The sequence below is a fragment of the Elephas maximus genome, chromosome 18 (assembly GCF_024166365.1).
Source record: "Elephas maximus indicus isolate mEleMax1 chromosome 18, mEleMax1 primary haplotype, whole genome shotgun sequence".
Classification (NCBI taxonomy): domain Eukaryota; kingdom Metazoa; phylum Chordata; class Mammalia; order Proboscidea; family Elephantidae; genus Elephas; species Elephas maximus.
Window position 1 is genome coordinate 70,921,579 of NC_064836.1, and position 17,875 is coordinate 70,939,453.

At 38.9% G+C, this 17,875-nt stretch overlaps 1 protein-coding gene across 4 annotated transcripts in view; it reads left to right on the forward strand.

Moving 5' to 3' along the window:
- CMSS1 (cms1 ribosomal small subunit homolog) overlaps positions 1–17,875 on the forward strand; it is a 425,391-nt gene that overhangs the window by 387,046 nt on the left and 20,470 nt on the right. For all 4 annotated transcript variants that reach the window (XM_049857927.1, XM_049857928.1, XM_049857926.1 and 1 more), the window contains 3 exons: positions 9,293–9,364; positions 11,207–11,336; positions 17,772–17,831. In XM_049857927.1, coding sequence (XP_049713884.1) covers positions 9,293–9,364; positions 11,207–11,336; positions 17,772–17,831 — 262 coding nt within the window. The remainder of the gene's footprint in view (positions 1–9,292; positions 9,365–11,206; positions 11,337–17,771; positions 17,832–17,875) is intronic.

The window sequence follows — 17,875 nt, forward strand, 5'->3', positions numbered from 1 at the left end:
CGTCCTTGGCCTACTTAATAATGTGAGTATAAAGGTTTGCCAACAGTTCTTTTTTTTCCCCAGATATTGCTTCCAAAATAAATGATGAATTCCCATACTCCTAGAGATTGCATCACCCTTTTCCCTCCTCGGCACCAGCCATTTCAGAGCCAGCCCTAGTGACTTTGTAATTATGGCTCCCAGAATAAAATCCCTTACGAGGGATTTTGTGATTTGTGTTGATGCCTCCATGATGTCAGTAACCTCTCAGTGATTCCATGACCCATCTCCTCTCCCTCGGGGATCACATTGGACTTCTTTTTTCTTCAGCTAGCCTTTTGTTTCTCTCCTTGGATCATAAAGGAATCTTCAGCAAGAGTACTTATCCCTTTTCCTCCTTACTTACTCACTACCGTTGTATTTTCTTGCTGTTTCCTTATTTCAGCATTAATTGTTCCATATCTCAGGCCTTCTTCCCACTCCCGCTCTCCAAGATTATTTTTGACTGTTGCCAAGAAAAACAAAACTAGCCACTCTCTGATTCACCTCCTTCCTTCCCATGCTGATCTCTCAATTCTCACTTGCTCTTTGTATTATCTATTGTTGCATAATAAATAACCACAAAAGTGAGCAGCTTAAAACAGCAAAAATTTATCTCAGAGTTTCTGCTATCTCACGGACATGGCTTAGGTGGGTGCCTCTATCTCTTCTTCTTATATCAGAAGTCAAGTCTTGGCCTGAGGCTGGGGGAGTTGACTGGGGAGAGTCTACTCATAAGCTCACCCATGGGAGCCTCTCCTCAGGGTTGTCTCACAACATGGCAGGTGGCATCCCCCTAGCTGAGTAATCCGAGAAAGAGCAAGCGAGAGTGCCCAAAACAGGGCCATGTCTTTTTATAGTGTAATCTCAGAAGTGAAATCTCCTCACTTTTGCCATATTCTACTTGTTAGAAGCAAGTCACTACATTCAGTCCACACTTAAGGGAAGGGGATTACATAAGAGCATGAATGTTACCAATTGCCGATCTGACACACAGGGTCCTTGTCTTTTCCCGAGTGAGAATACATGCGGAAGACAAACTTTATCTTCAGCAAGCTTTATTTGCTTGAGTCAAGCAAAAGGAGTCAGCGGCATACTAAGCCTCTCCAAAAGACTGACTTTTGTGGGTTCAGTGGAGACAATAGAGTAATGAATATTTAGTGGGCTTCTTTCAAGGGGCGGGTACTTCTCAGAATGGCAGTGCATGTTAATTAGGTTGTGCACACATCTGGAACCCAAGATGGAACCCGCTGATATTCAAGATAGAGTCCTCTCAGCAGCCCTTGGCATCACTTATGGGATATAGCACAAGCACACTGATCTTTGGCCCTACATCGCCATCTTCACAGGGCTAAGGAAGGTTAAACAGCGGTCACACTTTGTTGTGCACATGCAGGAACCTGTAAAGGGGGAAGGGACTAGAAAAACGCTAAGAAGGAGATAGTAATTCATGGGTTGTTTCAACCTTATGTCATGTTGACAGGGTGTGCTTCCTGTTTACCCAACTTCTAGATGGTAATCTTTTAACAGCTCTTTCGTTCTACCAGCACAGTTAACCCTATCTGGCTCATGTATACTAGGAGACAAGGACCATTGGGAACTATCTTGGAGTATGGCCACCTCAGCCTACCCTCTGGCATATGCAGAATATATTCACCCCACACCTCTCCCTCCCAAGGCTGCAAAACTCTCCTGTACAGTATCAACTCAGTGTCTAAAATCTTATCATCTAAACAAAGTTCTGATGCAGTTGAGGCTCCTCAGGTTTAGTTCCTTAAATACTGCTCTTTGAGTACATTGCTTCTCAACCTGTGAAACTAAGGAGGCAAGTTATGCCCCCCCTCCACCACCACATACCCAACATGCAGTGGTGGGGCTAACATCTGCAGACATTTCTATTAAAAAGGGGGAGAAATACAAGGCACGAAAGAGTCATTGGTCTATAGCAGTTCTGAAACCCAGCAGGACAAATGTTGGAAGTTTCTTTATTAAGTCTGAAGGCAAAAAAATAATTCTCCATGGTTCTTGGTTTTTTTGAAAGGTAGCACCAGTTTGCAACTGAGCAGCTCACTCAGCCTGATTCCTGCCAGTAGAATTCTGAGTGAGGGTTCAAAGGCCTCTCTTCGTGTTGTTTTGTCTCTAATGCCCTCAGCCCAAACTAGAGGTGTTTCTGCATATATAACTCCATTAAAAACTTTCTAAGTCTCCTAGGGTTCACTCCATTAGGCAAAAGTCATATTCACAAATTTTTCTAGACGAATCCTTCTATACCTTGGGTCCCTGCTGAGGCAACTGAAGGACACCTTTAAGCTTCCTAGAATTTTTATTGTTGACTGAGAGACTCTGTGAGGCCCACCCTTAGTTTTTAAAAAGATTGAATAGAACTCTGAGGTACCACTTTTGTTCTTTCTGAGATCTTAGCAAAAGGTTTTGTAGTCACACCTTCAACTTTATCTTTAACAATCCTTCATCGCAGCTTCATCTTTTACACTTTACTGTACTCCCCAAGAAGAAACCAGGTGGCATCTTTAACAGTGCCTGGCAATCTCCTTAGCTAGGTTACCCATTTCATTAGGCATATTTTCTACTTTGCACATAATTGCAGACAACAGTACTCCTAAACTTCCTACCATTACAAAACAAGGATCTCCTTTTCTCCAGTTTTCAGTAAGATTTTTCTCACTTTCTGCAAGCTTTCATTTACAGTGTCCACAAAGTCCAAACATTTTTATGAACAGTGTGTCCAGGACACACTATCTGTTTATCAATCCACCTTATTTTTGACACATTTCAAGGTAATTTGTAAAATCAGTACACTCCCCACAGACACTTTAGCATGCATACCATTAACTAAAGTTCAATGTTTGTTTTAAAGTTCTCTTTGTGTGTGTGTGCTAAAGTTAACATACAGTAAAATACACAAATGTTAAGTATACCATCAATGAGTTTTTAAAAATGAATACAACTCTATAACACTGTCTTAGTTATCTAGTGCTGCTATAACAGAAATACCACAAGTAGATAGCTTTAACAAAGAAAATTTTATTTTCTCATAGTCTAGTAGGCTAGAAGTCCATATTCAGGGTATTGGATCTAGGGGAAGGCTTTCTCTCTCTGTCAGCTCTGGAGGAAGTCCTTCTCAGCGATCCTCCTCTGGCCTAGGAGCTTCTCTGTACAGGAACCTCAGGTCCAAAGGACACACACTGCTCTCAGCAGTGCTTTCTTGGTGGTATGAGGTCCCCACTCTCTGCTTGCTTCCCTTTCCATTTATCTCTTGTAAGATAAAAGGTGGTGCAGACTACACCCCAGGGAAACTCCCTTTATATTGGATCAGGGATGTGACCTTAAAATCCCACCCTGATCCTCTTTAACATAATCCAATCTTACTTCATTAAGCACAGGCAGAGATTAGAATTTACAACATATAGGAAAATTACAATCACAAAATGGAGGACAACCACACAATAATAAAATTTTTTTTTTTTTTTTAATCATGGACTAGCCAAATTGACACATATATTTTGGGGGGACACAATTCAATCCATGACAAATACAAACCCATATCAAGATACAGAACATTATCATCACCTCAGAATCCTTTCATACCTCTCTCCAGTCATCACCATTCCAAGCCCCTCACCCCAGAGGCAACCACTTATTCTGATGCTTTTCCCAAAAATTGAGTTTTGCTGTTCCCAAATTTCATGTAAATGAAATCATACAGTATATGCTCTTTTAAGGTTCCTTTCACCATAATGTTACTTAGTGTCATCTATGTTTATGCATAGTGGTTCATCCCTTTTTATTAGTAAGATTCAATTGTATGAATATACCATGGCTTGTTTATCCATTCTTTTATTGGAGGACACATTGGGGTATTTCCAGTTTGGGGCTATTATAAATAAATCTACCATGTACATTCGTATACGAGTCTTTTTATGAACATATATTTTTATTTCCCATGGGTAAATACCAAAACCAAAAAACCCAGTGCCTTCGAGTTGATTGCGACTCATAGCGACCCTATAGGACAGAGTAGAACTGCCCCGTAGAGTTTCCAAGGAGCGCCCTGAGGATTTGAACTGCTGACCCTTTGGTTAGCAGTGGTAGCACTTAACCACTACACCACCAGGTTTTCCTATGGGTAAATACATACGGGTGGAATTGCTAAGTTATGTTTAGTTTTGTAAAAACTACAGACCTCTGTTTCAAAATGATTGTACTATGTTGTACTCCCACCATCAGTGTATGAGAGTTGCATTCCATGATATCCTTGCCGATATTTAGAGTTAATGATCATTTTAATTTTAGTCATTCTGATGGGTGTATATTCAAAAACCTTTGACCAAGTAGAAAAGAAACTAAAAACCCAGTTCTAATTTGTTTTCATTTTTACAATGAACATGCTCATCCTGTTATAAAATGGCAATTTAAATGTTTTTGTATTTTTACCAAAGTAATAACTGTACATCATTTTGTAAATCAGACACTGTTAAAAGTTTTAATCAAAAAAACAGCAGTACCCTTTTGCACTTCATCTCCGTACTAGTTCTTTCCTCAGAGGTAACCACCCTCAACTTTTGTAGCTGCTTTCATTTACTACTTTGTACTTCATATTGCTATTTCTTGATCTATTTCTGACATAATCTATTAGTTTCCTGACATGGTATATGAGGACATAAAAAAACCAAACCCAGTGCCGTGGAGTCGATTCTGACTCGTAGCGACCATATGAGGACATAGCTCTCCCTTTTATCCCCTGTTCCCTCTGCATCCTCTGCCTCCTCTGCCAACACCATGATATCATATTTTGGTTGAAACAGTTGTCACTATTACATTATTCTAAACAGGGAAATATTATTCAATGCCTGTAAAAGAAGAATCTGAGATCATCCATCTTCTCTTATACAATTCTTTATTTTCATGGCATGAATAATTGACTCATTTATTTGCCTGGCTTGCTGTATTCCTATTGTTAATTTTTTCCATATGTTCTCACTTCTCTTCAGCATGCCCATGAATAATATTTTCCATATGCTCAAATACGTCAATTATTTCTTTCCTATAGACCTCCAAAAGCAGCCTTGGTGGTGCAGTGGTTAAGCACTTGGCTGCTAACCAAAAAGTCAGCGGTTCAAACCCACCAGCCACTCCACAGTAGAAAGATGTGGTAGTCTGCTTCCATAAAGATTTACAGCCTCAGAAACCCTACGTGGCAGTTCTACTCTATCTTATTAGAGTCGCTATGAGCAAGAATTGACTCGGTGGCAGTGGGGTTTTTGTTTTTATAGATGTCCATACTATTGTTCCACTCTGAATTGTTTATTCTCTAGGCCTGTTAGGCAGTTGCGAGTTTTCTTACCTGTCATCGTGGGATGTCTCTTCATCTCTTCTGGGTTGGACTCCCTATTTGCTGAATCCCATATATTCCTCTTTCTTGATTTAGCTAGCCCCTTATTTTGCTATAACACGGCCTTCATATCTGTGGTCAGGAAGTAAAGTTTTTGAGACCATAAATATATGAAAATGCCTTTATTCTACTCTTACACTTGGTTGGCTGTTTGGCTGGGTATAAAATTTCAATATGCAAATAATTTTTTCTTAATTTTGAAGGCACAGTTACATTGAGTTCTAGAACTCATTATTGCTCGTGAGAACTGTGATGCCATTCTGTTTCCTGATCCTTCCTATTTTTTATGTTATTTGGTATTGGCTTTTTGGGGGGAAATTCTAAAATTCTTTATCCATGTGTTCTGAAATTTCACAGTGATACATACTGCTACAAATTTTTTCCTTATTCATTGTCCTGGATACCTGATGGGCTTTCAATTTGAAGCTCTATGTTCTGGAAAGTTTTCTTGGGTTTTTTTTTTTTTTTTTTTTTCTTTGATCATTACTTCCTGCACTGTTTTATAGGACCTGTTTTTCTGTAATACCTCTTATTGAAATGTTGAATCTCTTGGGCTGATTCTCTAATCTTCTTACCTGTTTTTATTCCCATTCTCTTCTCTTTATTTTTGTTCTTCTGTCTGGGAGATTTTCCTTACTTTATTTTCAAGCCTTCTCTTACATTTTATATTCCAACTGTCTTATTTGTTTTAATGTTTAAATGTTTTCTGGTTGTCTTTGTTTCATGGCTGCAAAATCTTTCATTATCTCTCTGAGAATATTAATTATAATTGGTTTGAAGTACTTTCCCTCTTTTCTCAAGGTTTTTTTTTTTTTTTTTTTTTGCTTGTCCTAAACTTTTTCTCTCATGTTACACTCTTTCCTTAGATGTCTGATGAGCCTTAGATGTCTATTCATATTGGAGATACACTAAAAAATTGTTGGAAAAGTTTTGTGCATAAGTGGGGCTTGTTAATCATTGGACTTCATGGGAAGGTGATAGAATAACAAGCTGGATATTTACTATGGGACCCCCAAGTTTCACTCTCTTGTGGCATTTATCTTAGACCATTCTATTTTTCCAGAGAAGAATTCACTAGTTTCCTGCCTACAATATATAAGTCTGGCTCCAGACATTATGGAACAAGGGCAGGAAATGGTGATGACCCTCAATCTCTACCCTACCTCGACTGTGCCAGATTTCTTGGTCCTCTTAGTCTTCTTAATCTCCCCAGAGAATAAACCTTCTGTTTGCTGCTGAGAAGGGCAAGGTGAGAGGAAGCAGTAATGGGATAGTTGCCTGGCTGCCTGGGCAGGAGATACAGTTCAGTGTGGGGGGCAAATTATTATAAACTTTCAACTAATCCCTTTCTTTTCAGCCCTTCACTGTCTGTAGTACCCTGTGCTTCCAAGTACTGAACCTTTTCAAAGTCTAGCAGGTCAAACAGACTCATTTATTGTTAGCATCTACCTCTCCAAAAACCCAAGTGCTAGCTTTCTCTCTCTGTTAAGTCATCCAGTTGTATTCTTCATTTTCAACAAAGTTGTTGAAATCTCTCCACTACTCTTTTCCGCTTTCTTGGTTTCTTGGTACTTATAGATCTCATACCTTTTCAGTTTTCTTTATTTTAAGTTTAGGGGGATTTTTGAGATTGATTTGTCATGTTTAACTAGGAGAATTATTCTCAAAAGATATAATTTTCGACACTTTAAAGACTTGAGAACTTTCCCCAATCACTTCATTTGAAAGCTTTATTTATTTATTTATTGGTATATTTTGGGGAAAGTGTGATTCTTCAGGCAATATACTTAAAATTGCTGCATTTCACATAAAGAGATGACATTACTTGTCAACTGTCAAAGTCACATACCATTGGAATTGGTTTCTAGAAATTCTTAGTGGCCTGACCTGAATCATCTACATCTTCTTACCCAATCTCTCTGAGGGTAATCATCAGCGTTCACAAGGCAGCTAAGTTTAGGAATTTTCAAAAACGTGGATTTTGCTTTCTCCATAAAGCCATCTTATCTCTATGGAAATTGGCCCCATGAACTTGCCTTCTTCATTAGTACCTTACCCCAACCAGATAAATTAACTGGTTCCATTAGGGTGATCTAAGAATTTGAACCTAACTTTTAAACCTGATGAAGCAGTTCATCAAGCAAGCTTCTTTTTTCTTGTATATGATTCAGAATTGCATTTTTATGTTTCTTCTAGAATTGGAGAGTTCATGTCCTTATAAATGAGCTCCTTTCCAAATTTAATTTGTGTAATATTTGAGTTAATTGGCTTTGTAAACCTAGCATAAATATAACCCAGCAAGTTGAACGTACTCCTAGAGAGCAACCCCATTTGCTAAATAAGAAAATAGAACAGATTTCTAAATCTGCTTCCCAAGACCTTGATACTGGTGATGAGATACTGCAGTTTGTCTTAGGGGATCTACTAATTGTATCCAGGCCTTCGCCTTAGGAGCTTGAGCTGAACACTGGCCTCATTTGTAATTGGACTCCTATGACTATCCGGCAGTTTCTGTGACATATTAGGGCCTTGGCCCAGTTTCTTATTGGCATGTACCAGTATCAAACTGGCATATCCGAATCCAAAAGGCAACTTAACTTTCTAAATCAGAAATAAGGGCATAATATCTTTCTTTTCTTTAGCTATGATGCAACTGCTCTTTGTAAGTTTTTTTGTTTTAACTGAGAAGAACCTAAATTTTCAAGATTCTCATGTTACTTTAATCCTGAACCTTTAGAATCTACTTCTTTTCTAACTAAAAGAGAATCTAGAAACTGCTGGTCCTGGCCCCAGGTCTTGAAGAAATTGTGTCATGTTATGTCTCTCTGGCTTCAGGCCATAGTCATTCCTAATCTACAGGCTGTCTGCAAGCTTCAGGAGAAAGATTCATCTGTAATCGTTTTAAACAGAGCCAGTGGAGACAAGATTGCTTTGGTTAGTAGCTCACCAGTTTAGACTCAGTACTGTCTACTTGGAGTGGAAATTTAATCAAAGGAAAACTCAAAGTGTTTTCACTTTACATTTTATATCTTACTTGACAACTTGTTTGAAGATGCTGCTTAAAAGGTCCAGCGCAGGAAACGTTTTATATTCCTGCTTATGATTAATAACTATGGAATCTGAGGCATTCTATTTTATAAATCAAGGTCTTAGTCCAAGTTTCCTGTTTTTCTACATTAAAAAAAAAAACAAAACCACAGGGTAAAAATAGCACTAAATTATATAGGGTACTCGGGGTCAAGGCAACAGGCAAAATAGTTTATTCCGGGCTATGGACTGAGACCATTAGCAAAAAGATTCACTTTATAGTCACTATAGATTTTTTTTTTTATAGATAAGGCTAGTTTTACAAAAATATAAGTAAATATATCCTACTTTAGATTCTCTATGCTTATTGAAAAGAGGAAAAGAATGGATAATACAAAGTTAAAAAAAAAAAACCAGTGACACGAAATGCAGGATCACACATAGCTAATTCATGGGAAACCCTGGTCACTCTAGTCAGACTGTCTTACCACAGCTTAATTTGAATCACATCTATTTCTGCCTGTATTTTATAAACCTGGCTACTGTCTTCACTCTTGAATATCCTATACTACCACCCCAAAGGCACATACACACTCACTCACACATATCAACATTTGTTTAAAGATTTTCTCGTCGTAAGTCATCTGCGCTTTCTGACTTTCTCATGTTCTCTCAGCCCTGCATACTAGTCTACAGTGGGTCTCTCGTTATCTATAGATGTTACCAAGGCACTCTCTGAAGAATACATGCATGGCAAAAGGCACTTAGGGATTTATACCATTCATTGACATCTCATCACGCTAAAGTAAAAGTTTTCTTATTTGTATTTCTTTATAGCCTAAAGAATGTTTCTTGATAAAACCAAAGGAAACAAAAGAGGAGGCCACGAAGACCAGGAGGAGGAAAAAGGTAATATTAATAATGCCTTACAACGTGTGGCCCCAGGTGATTTTCATCTCATATGTATATGTTGTACTTTCCTAAGGCAATTATTCAAATCTTCACTCTAGAGATGCAGAAATGTAAGGTTCAGTGAGGTTTGGTGACTTCCCTAAGGTCACTAGGAATAAGTGTTTCTGCTGGAGCTAAAAACAATTTTTTCCTGACTCCTATTTTAGTCTCATGGAGCACCAAACATCTCTGTTATCCACCCTGAGTTTTCACTGTGGTTAAGGATCAGACATGGGTGTCTAAGTCTAGAAGGGGCCCAGAGCTGTCCTACTCGTTGACCCCTCTGACTCTGGATGAGATGGAGTGCAACCATTATGGATTAGGTGTCCAAGAAAAGAAATTTAGCAACCTCCCTTTCCTACCCACTCCAGTCTTGAAGACCTTACACATTCAAGAATTAATGCAAAGAAAATAATAAGCAGGTGAAGGTACTGTAAGCATAAGGCATTTCTGACTCTAATTTGAAACCATAATTTAAGGCAAAAAGCTTCCTTTCCCTTTTAATACTCGCCTGTGAGCATAGGGAAGACTCTGCTGCTCCTATATAAACTTTCTTACATCTCAGGTTTGGAGAAAGAATCGTTAGCTTTGACCTTCCACCACAGTTGTGAAAACAGCAGTGTAATTCTCTCCCTGCCAAGAAGGGTCTACTGCTGAAATCAGCAGAGGAAATATGATTGGGATTAGAGGAAAGAAGATGGACTCAACCCAATTACTTAACAGTGAGCTTTTAGAGAACTAAGAGTGTGTGTGCGTATGTTTGCTTTTCTCACAAATGGCCAAATAGGAACACGAGAGATGCCAAATTGACTGAGGTTTGGCAAGTCCTTAAAGAAGTGACTTTAACTTCTCTTTGATAGTTTGTACACTAATGGCCTTCAGGAGTGTTAACTTCTTGGTGGCTCGAGGTCAGAACTCCTGCTAGATAGTTTAGCCTTGGCTGAGGTCACACTAAAATGTGTCTACTGGTGACATATTTTTAAAAGTTAATTCATTCAACAGACCTTGACTGTTCTTGACGGTGGTGTAGAAATGAGGATACTGTGGAAGGGGGGAAAAATGCTGGGGGTGGGAATGGGAGAATGACTCCTTCTGTATCTTTGGTGAAACATTAGAAGGAACTGAGAAGGGAAGTTTATGATGAAATTAAATGAATGATTTTGTGTACCTACATTGCAGGCATTCAATAAGTGCTATCCGAATTAAGTCTAAATCAAAATAGATGTTGGAAATTACTTCCTGTAGTATCTGTTCTACTTTCTGTAGACCACTTTAAGACTGTCAGTCTCCCAAAACTTGAGAAACGAGGGTCTAAGGCCTCTTTTCAGTGGGCTCCTATGCTCCGATTATTCCTGCAAGCTTTACTCTAATGCCAGAAATCCAGGCTGAGACTCAGCCCCTCAAAAACCAGGTTGGGCAAGAACTTCTCAAAATTCACTTTCCCAAAAATACAAATTGTCTAGGCCTTAAAGAGACCTTAGAGAAAGTTTTCAGTATCAACAAGATTTCTTGACTTTTAACAGAAAACAATATCCTATTATAGAGACTCCTTCAAGAACTTCAGTTCTCCTAGAAGTCATAGAACTAAGAATTACAAAAAGCCTGTAGGTCCTCTGTTTATTTTTCAAAGCCATAGTTATGTCCAGGAAATATTCATTATGTTTTCTCAAGTATATTTTTTAGAGCTCACATTCACACTCAACTATTACCAAAAGCTATGCTGCAGTTACATCAACCTATCCTAAGCCAAATCCCATTCTAAAATCTATCTTCCCATTTTTCTTCCTTCTCATATCTTAGAAGAAAATTACTGATGTTCTTGCAAAATCTGAACCAAAACCAGGGACACCTGAAGACCTACAGAAGCTGATGAAGGACTATTATAGCAGCAATCGCTCAGTGATTGAATTAGAAGAACTGAACCTACCAGGTGGGACCAGGCTTCTTTTCCCCAACCCCCCACCCCAACTGTTCTGAGATTAGTCATCTAGAGGACCTATTGTTAACTGCTAGCCATTTTGCTGATGATAAGGATCAAAACAGGTTCATCTTTCTTTACTATTTATTATGGTTATGTGTCTCAGCCAATAAATATATTAATATGCTTAACAATTAAACTGGTCTTCCTTGTAGGTGTATGGATATTATCCTATCACTGACAGCATTGTACTTCAGGATAGATCTTGAAACGTTCTTTTTAATGATGAATGCAACACCGTTCCTCTTCTAGTTGTCACTCCCAGCATAGTAAACCATATGATTGTCTGAGTCAAAATGGCCAATACTAGTCCATTTCAGTTCACTAATGCCTAGGATCTTGATGTTTATGCGTTCCATTTCATTTTTGATGATTTCCAATTTTCCTAGAATCATACTTATTACATTCCAGGTTCCGATTATTAATGGATGTTCACAGCTGTTTCTTCTCATTTACACACCAACTACTAGGGCCAAAGATGAAGGAATAGAAGACTTTTATCAGCTGCTGCAGTCTGAAATTGATCAAACATGCAATCAAGATCCGCTGATAATTACTGGTGATTAGAATGTGAAAGTTGGAAACAAAGAAGAAGGATCAGTACTTGGAAAATATGGCCTTGGTGATAGAAACAATGCTGGAGATCGAATGATAGAATTTTGCAAGACCAACGACTTCTTCATTGCAAATACCTTCTTTCACCGACATAAACGGTGACTATACACAAAAAAAAAAAAAAAAATTTTTTTTTTTTTTTTTTATACACATGGACCTCGCCAGATGGAACACACGGAAATCAAATTGACTACATCTGTGGAAAGAGACGATGGAAAAGCTCAATATCATCAGTCAGAACAAGGCCAGGGGCCGACTGTGGAACAGACCATCAATTGCTCACATGCAAGGTCAAGCTGAAACTGAAGAAAATCAGAGCAAGTCCACGAGAGCCAAAATATGACCTTGGGTATATCCCACCTGAATTTAGAGACCATCTCAAGAATAGATTGGACACATTGAACACTAGTGACCGAAGACCAGACGAGTCGTGGAATGACATCAAGGACATCATCCATGAAGAAAGCAAGAGGTCACTGAAAAGACAGGAAAGAAAGAAAAGACCAAGATGGATGTCAGAGGAGACTCTGAAACTTGCTCTTGAGCATCAAGCAGCTAAAGCAAAAGGAAGAATTGATGAAGTAAAAGAACTGAACAGAAGATTTCAAAGGGCGTCTTGAAAAGACAAAGTAAAGTATTATAATGACATGTGCAAACAGCTAGAGGTGGAAAACCAAAAGGGAAGAACACGCTCGGCATTTCTCAAGCTGAAAGAACTGAAGAAAAAATTCAAGCCTCGAGTTGCAATAGTGAAGGGTTCCATGGGGAAAATATTAAACAACGCAGGAAGCATCAAAAGAAGATGGAAGGAATACACAGAGTCATTATACCAAAAAGAACTAGTCGATATTCAACCATTTCAAGAGGTGGCATATGATCAGGAACTGATGGTAGTGAAGGAAGAAGTCCAAGCTGCTCTGAAGGCAGTGGCAAAAAACAAGGCTCCAGGAATTGATGGAATATCAGTTGAGATGTTTCAACAAACAGATGCAGGGCTGGAGGTGCTCACTCGTCTATGCCAAGAAATATGGAAGGCAGCTTCCTGGCCAACTGACTGGAAGAGATCCATATTTATGCCTATTCCCAAGAAAGGTGATCCAACTGAATGTGGAAATTATAGAACAATATCATTAATATCACACACAAGCAAAATTTTGCTGAAGATCATTCAAAAATGGCTGCAGCAGTATATCGACAGGGAACTGCCAGAAACTCAGGCTGGGTTCAGAAGAGGACGTGGAACCAGGGATATCATTGCTGATGTCAGATGGATCCTAGCTGAAAGCAGAGAATACCAGAAGGATGTTTACCTGTGTTTTATTGACTGCAAAGGCATTCGACTCTGTGGATCATAACAAACTATGGGTAACACTGCGAAGAATGGGAATTCCAAAACACTTAATTGTGCTCCTGAGGAACCTTTACATCGATCAAGAGGCAGTTGTTCAGACAGAACAAGGGGATACTGATTGATTCGTTTAAAGTTAGGAAAGGTGTGCATCAGGGTTGTATTCTTTCACCATACCTGTTTAATCTGTATGCTTAACAAATAATCCAAGAAGCTGGACTATATGAAGAAGAACGGGGCATCAGGATTCGAGGAAGACTCACTAACAACCTGCGTTATGCAGATGACACAACCTTGCTTGCTGAAAGTGAAGAGGACTCGAAGGACTTACTAATGAAGATCAAAGACCACAGCCTTCAGTATGGATTACACCTCAACATAAAGAAAACAAAAATCCTCACAACTGGACCAATGAACAACATCATGATAAACGGAGAAAAGACTGAAGTTGTCAAGGATTTCATTTTACTTGGATCCACAATCAACAGCCATGGAAGCAGCAGTCAAGAAATCAAAAGACTCATTGCATTGGGCAAATCTGCTTCAAAGGACCTCTTCAGAGTGTTGAAGAGCAAAGATGTCACCCTGAAGACTAAGGTGTGCCTGACCCAAGCCATGGTAATTTCAATTGCATCATATGCATGTGAAAGCTGGACAATGAATAAGGAGGACTAAAGAAGAGTTGGTGCCATTGAATTGTGGTGTTGGCGAAGAATATTGAATATACCATGGACTGCCAAAAAAACAAACAAATCTGTCTTGGAAGAAGGGCGGCCAGAATGCTCCTTAGAGGCGAGGATGGCGAGACTGCATCTTACATACTTTGGACATGTTGTCAGGAGGGATCAGTCCCTGGAGAAGGACATCATGCTTGGCAGAGTACAGGGTCAGCGGAAAAGAGGAAGACCCTCAACGAGGTGGATTGACACAGTGGCTGCAACAATGAGCTCAAGCATAACGATTGTAAGGATGGCGCAGGACCGGGCAGTATTTCGTTCTGCTGTGCATGGGGTCGCTATAAGTCGGAATCGACTCAACGGCACCTAACAACAACAACAACATATTTAACAGTTATAATTTAACAATTAGTACATTTTCCGTGTGCGAATACTCTTTTCCCCAACCTAATAGAATCCTTCATGGGGAGGACAGAAGTCAAGTGAAGATAAAGACAAAGCACACATTTAAAAGTATAGCTATGGAACATTGATTTACTCATCCTTTATAGACAAGACTTTAGCTTTAATAAGCATTTTAGTTTTATTGTTGTCGTCATTTTAATCACGATTTCTAGTCATGGTTTTGTTCTTAGGGTAGTGTTTCTGGTGCCAGCCTAGTCTTTTTCATGCAGGCTATCTACAGGTAGGGACAAAATTCTACCATATTAGCAAGACTGCCACCTCCCCCAGGTGATTCTTAAGCCCACTAGAGTTTGAGAACCATTGACTTCAAGTATTCATAATTAAGCTAAAGAATATCGCAAAATTCTTAAAACTACTAATTTTAATTAATTATGATACATCATGTTAACTCTTTTTGGGCAAGGATGGAAGAAAGGAGATGTTGCCATAAAATGAAACCACAGAAAGTTTGGGTACCACTGCTTGAGATGAGCCATTTCTAGGTTGCTAGGGCTATCTCATCCTGCCTTTAGAAAAAGTCAAGGGTAGCTTGATTTCCTTTTCTGTTACAACTTTATGCTTTCTAGAAGCCTGAGAAGCTGAAAAACAATCTGTTCCCTGAATTTTTATAATTCCTTTGTGATGTACTTTTTTAAAAAACACACACACACACACCGAATTTAGAGACACGAGTGCCCTTATCTGTTTCTTTTCCAAAAAGAATACACTTTAGGGAATTGCAGGAGTGTGTTTCCACATGAGCGAGATCTGGGGTTTTGGACTTACTGAACCCAGAGGCTCCAACAACAGCTCCAAACCACCCCCTCAGCAGGCCGTTCCTCTGGCCGAGCACTCTGTCCTAGCTATTCTATCACCGGAATCAAGTGTAATAACAAAACCTCTTCTCAACTTTAACTCAAGTTTGGGTTTTACTGTGGTTCAATTGTCAGTTTTCCCTTCTAATTCTTTGTAAGACTATACTTTCAACTTAACAAGAAGTTGTGAGGTAATGGGACCACCCCATGTGTGCAGAGTAGAACTGCTTCTCGGAATTTTCAAGGCCGTGACCTTTCAGAAGCAGATCGCCAGGCCTGTCTTCCAAGGTGTCTCTGGGTGGGTTCAAACTGCCAACCTTCTGGCTAGGAGTCGAGCGCTCAACCGTTTGTGCCACCAGGGACCATTACTACTCTGTAATTTCTTGGAACATCATAAACTCCTATCCTCTCTAGAACTGTAGAAAGTCAAAGGCCAGAAGAAATTTTTAAGATTTCATTTCAGTTCCATAGTGAGTCTATGTTATGGTATTGTGATATCAGAGTTCACTAGGCAAGAACGGTGTGGTCTTAAGTTGGTGTAAGGAGGAAGAAAATTATGTTAGAAATACTCATAGCCAAAAAGAATAGGCTAGCTTTTCCGTTTGGGAAATTCGGCCATTCTGAGATAATAATCGGAAGGTTTAGGAGAAGAGGCCTTGTCACTATACTGATGAGGCTGAGGACAGAGAGGAAGTCCATGCTAGCTGAGGGGAAGGAGATTCCACTGGTTGTTTGAAACAGGCTCAGGAAGGGACATAAATAAAAAGTGGATACAAATAATAAAATATTGTGCCTAGTTAGTTTGCTGAGTGTCTAACTTGGTTTTTTTTTTTTGAGGTTATTTGTGTCTTTAGGGCAGGAACATGTCTTCAATTAATATTGTGCACTGAACATTGCTGATGTCATGCACAGGGGCACTTAATTAGGGTTTCAAGGCAGGAGTTGCTTGGGGCTAATTCGATTCTCAGCTGTCCTCCTGATCAGTGATTCCTAAAGGCCTATAGGCTAGCTGCAACCCAATCACCAAGGAGCTTCATAAAAAAAAACATTCCCGGGCCCACCCCAAGGATTCTGACTCACTACTCAGAAGGTATTCCAGATTCTTAGGAATCTGTAGCTTTTGAAAAGTGTTCCAGATTATTCTGATCATATCCAGATTCGGGAAATTACAGTCTCAAAGCCTAGTGAAGGCTCCACAAAGTGTAGGCGGCAACCCCTTTGAAGTTACTCATACAATGACTTATATGTGCTGGGTCACAATGTGAATTTCATTTAATTTAGCAATAGTTTACCCCCTAGTACTCTGCTGCATTTATAGATACACTTTGTCTTGAAGAAGGAATTAGGATGATAAACATGGTGCTGCTTTTGTTTTGACATCTCAGATACCAAGTTAATCATACTATATGTGGCTGCTAGACCATGATCATCACTAGTCGGGGAAGGCCCCTATGCTTTATTGTAATATGTAGTGTTGTAGTTTTGTTGTATTATTCTCATTTGTCCACACTACACACTCCCATTTTCCATTTCCCATAGGCATTAACTCTAGAGTATTGATATTGATTTTTTTTTTTTGATATATGGTTTTAAATATGTATCCTTATAAAACAAGTCATGTTGTTGTATGTGTATGTTTTAAATTTATCTAAATGATTTGTGCTGGACCTCATTCTGTTTCTTTCCTCACAACACTTTTTTCAAGATACGCCCATGTTGCTTCCTATACATCTAGTTCATTGCTTCTACAGGCTACATAATATCCAATGTTTTCATCTACCACATGTTTCTTATCCATTTTCCCAGATATGGACACCTAGGGCTGCATCCAGCTCCTCAGTCACAAACCATTCCCGAATGAATACCTTTGTGTGTGACCCTTTACAGACCACACAAGAATTTCTTTGCATTATTTACCCAAGAATGAAATTCCTAGGTCATAGGATACATACATTTCAGTTTCATTAAATACCACCTAGAGTAGCTATACCAGTTTACACTTTCACCTACAGTTCACAGGAGTCCCCACCACCCTTTATTCTCAACAACACTTGGTATTAATCATCTAACGTTGGCCATTCTAATGAGCGTGTAAAGTGTTGTCTCATAGCTGTTTTAATTTGCATTTCTGTGATGACTAGTGATTTTTATCTTCGTAGATTTGTTTCAAAGATTTAAGCTTTGCCTTTGTATTTTTTTTTTTTTTGTATGTTGCCTAGTCCACGGATTTGAAAAATAAAGATGTATTGTTAGTCTACTGAGTGATACCACAAGCTTCTGTTCCACTACTCTAAGAAATTATGGGCAGCTCAGTGGAGGGCTATAAGTTTACTTTAAAATACTAGACAACACTTCAAAATATATAATGAGCCCCCATTTCAGTAATGTTTCAAAAACTTGACCAAGAATACATCATTCACATGTAATCTATTTCGATTATATGTGTGTTTGCAAAATTCTCAACAAAATATGTTTCTCGTATTTCTAGACTCGTGTTTCCTCAAAGCCAATGACTTGACTCACAGTCTTTCGTCCTACCTGAAAGAAAGTAAGTAAACACTGATTTTTAAAAATTATCCTCCAAGTTATTAT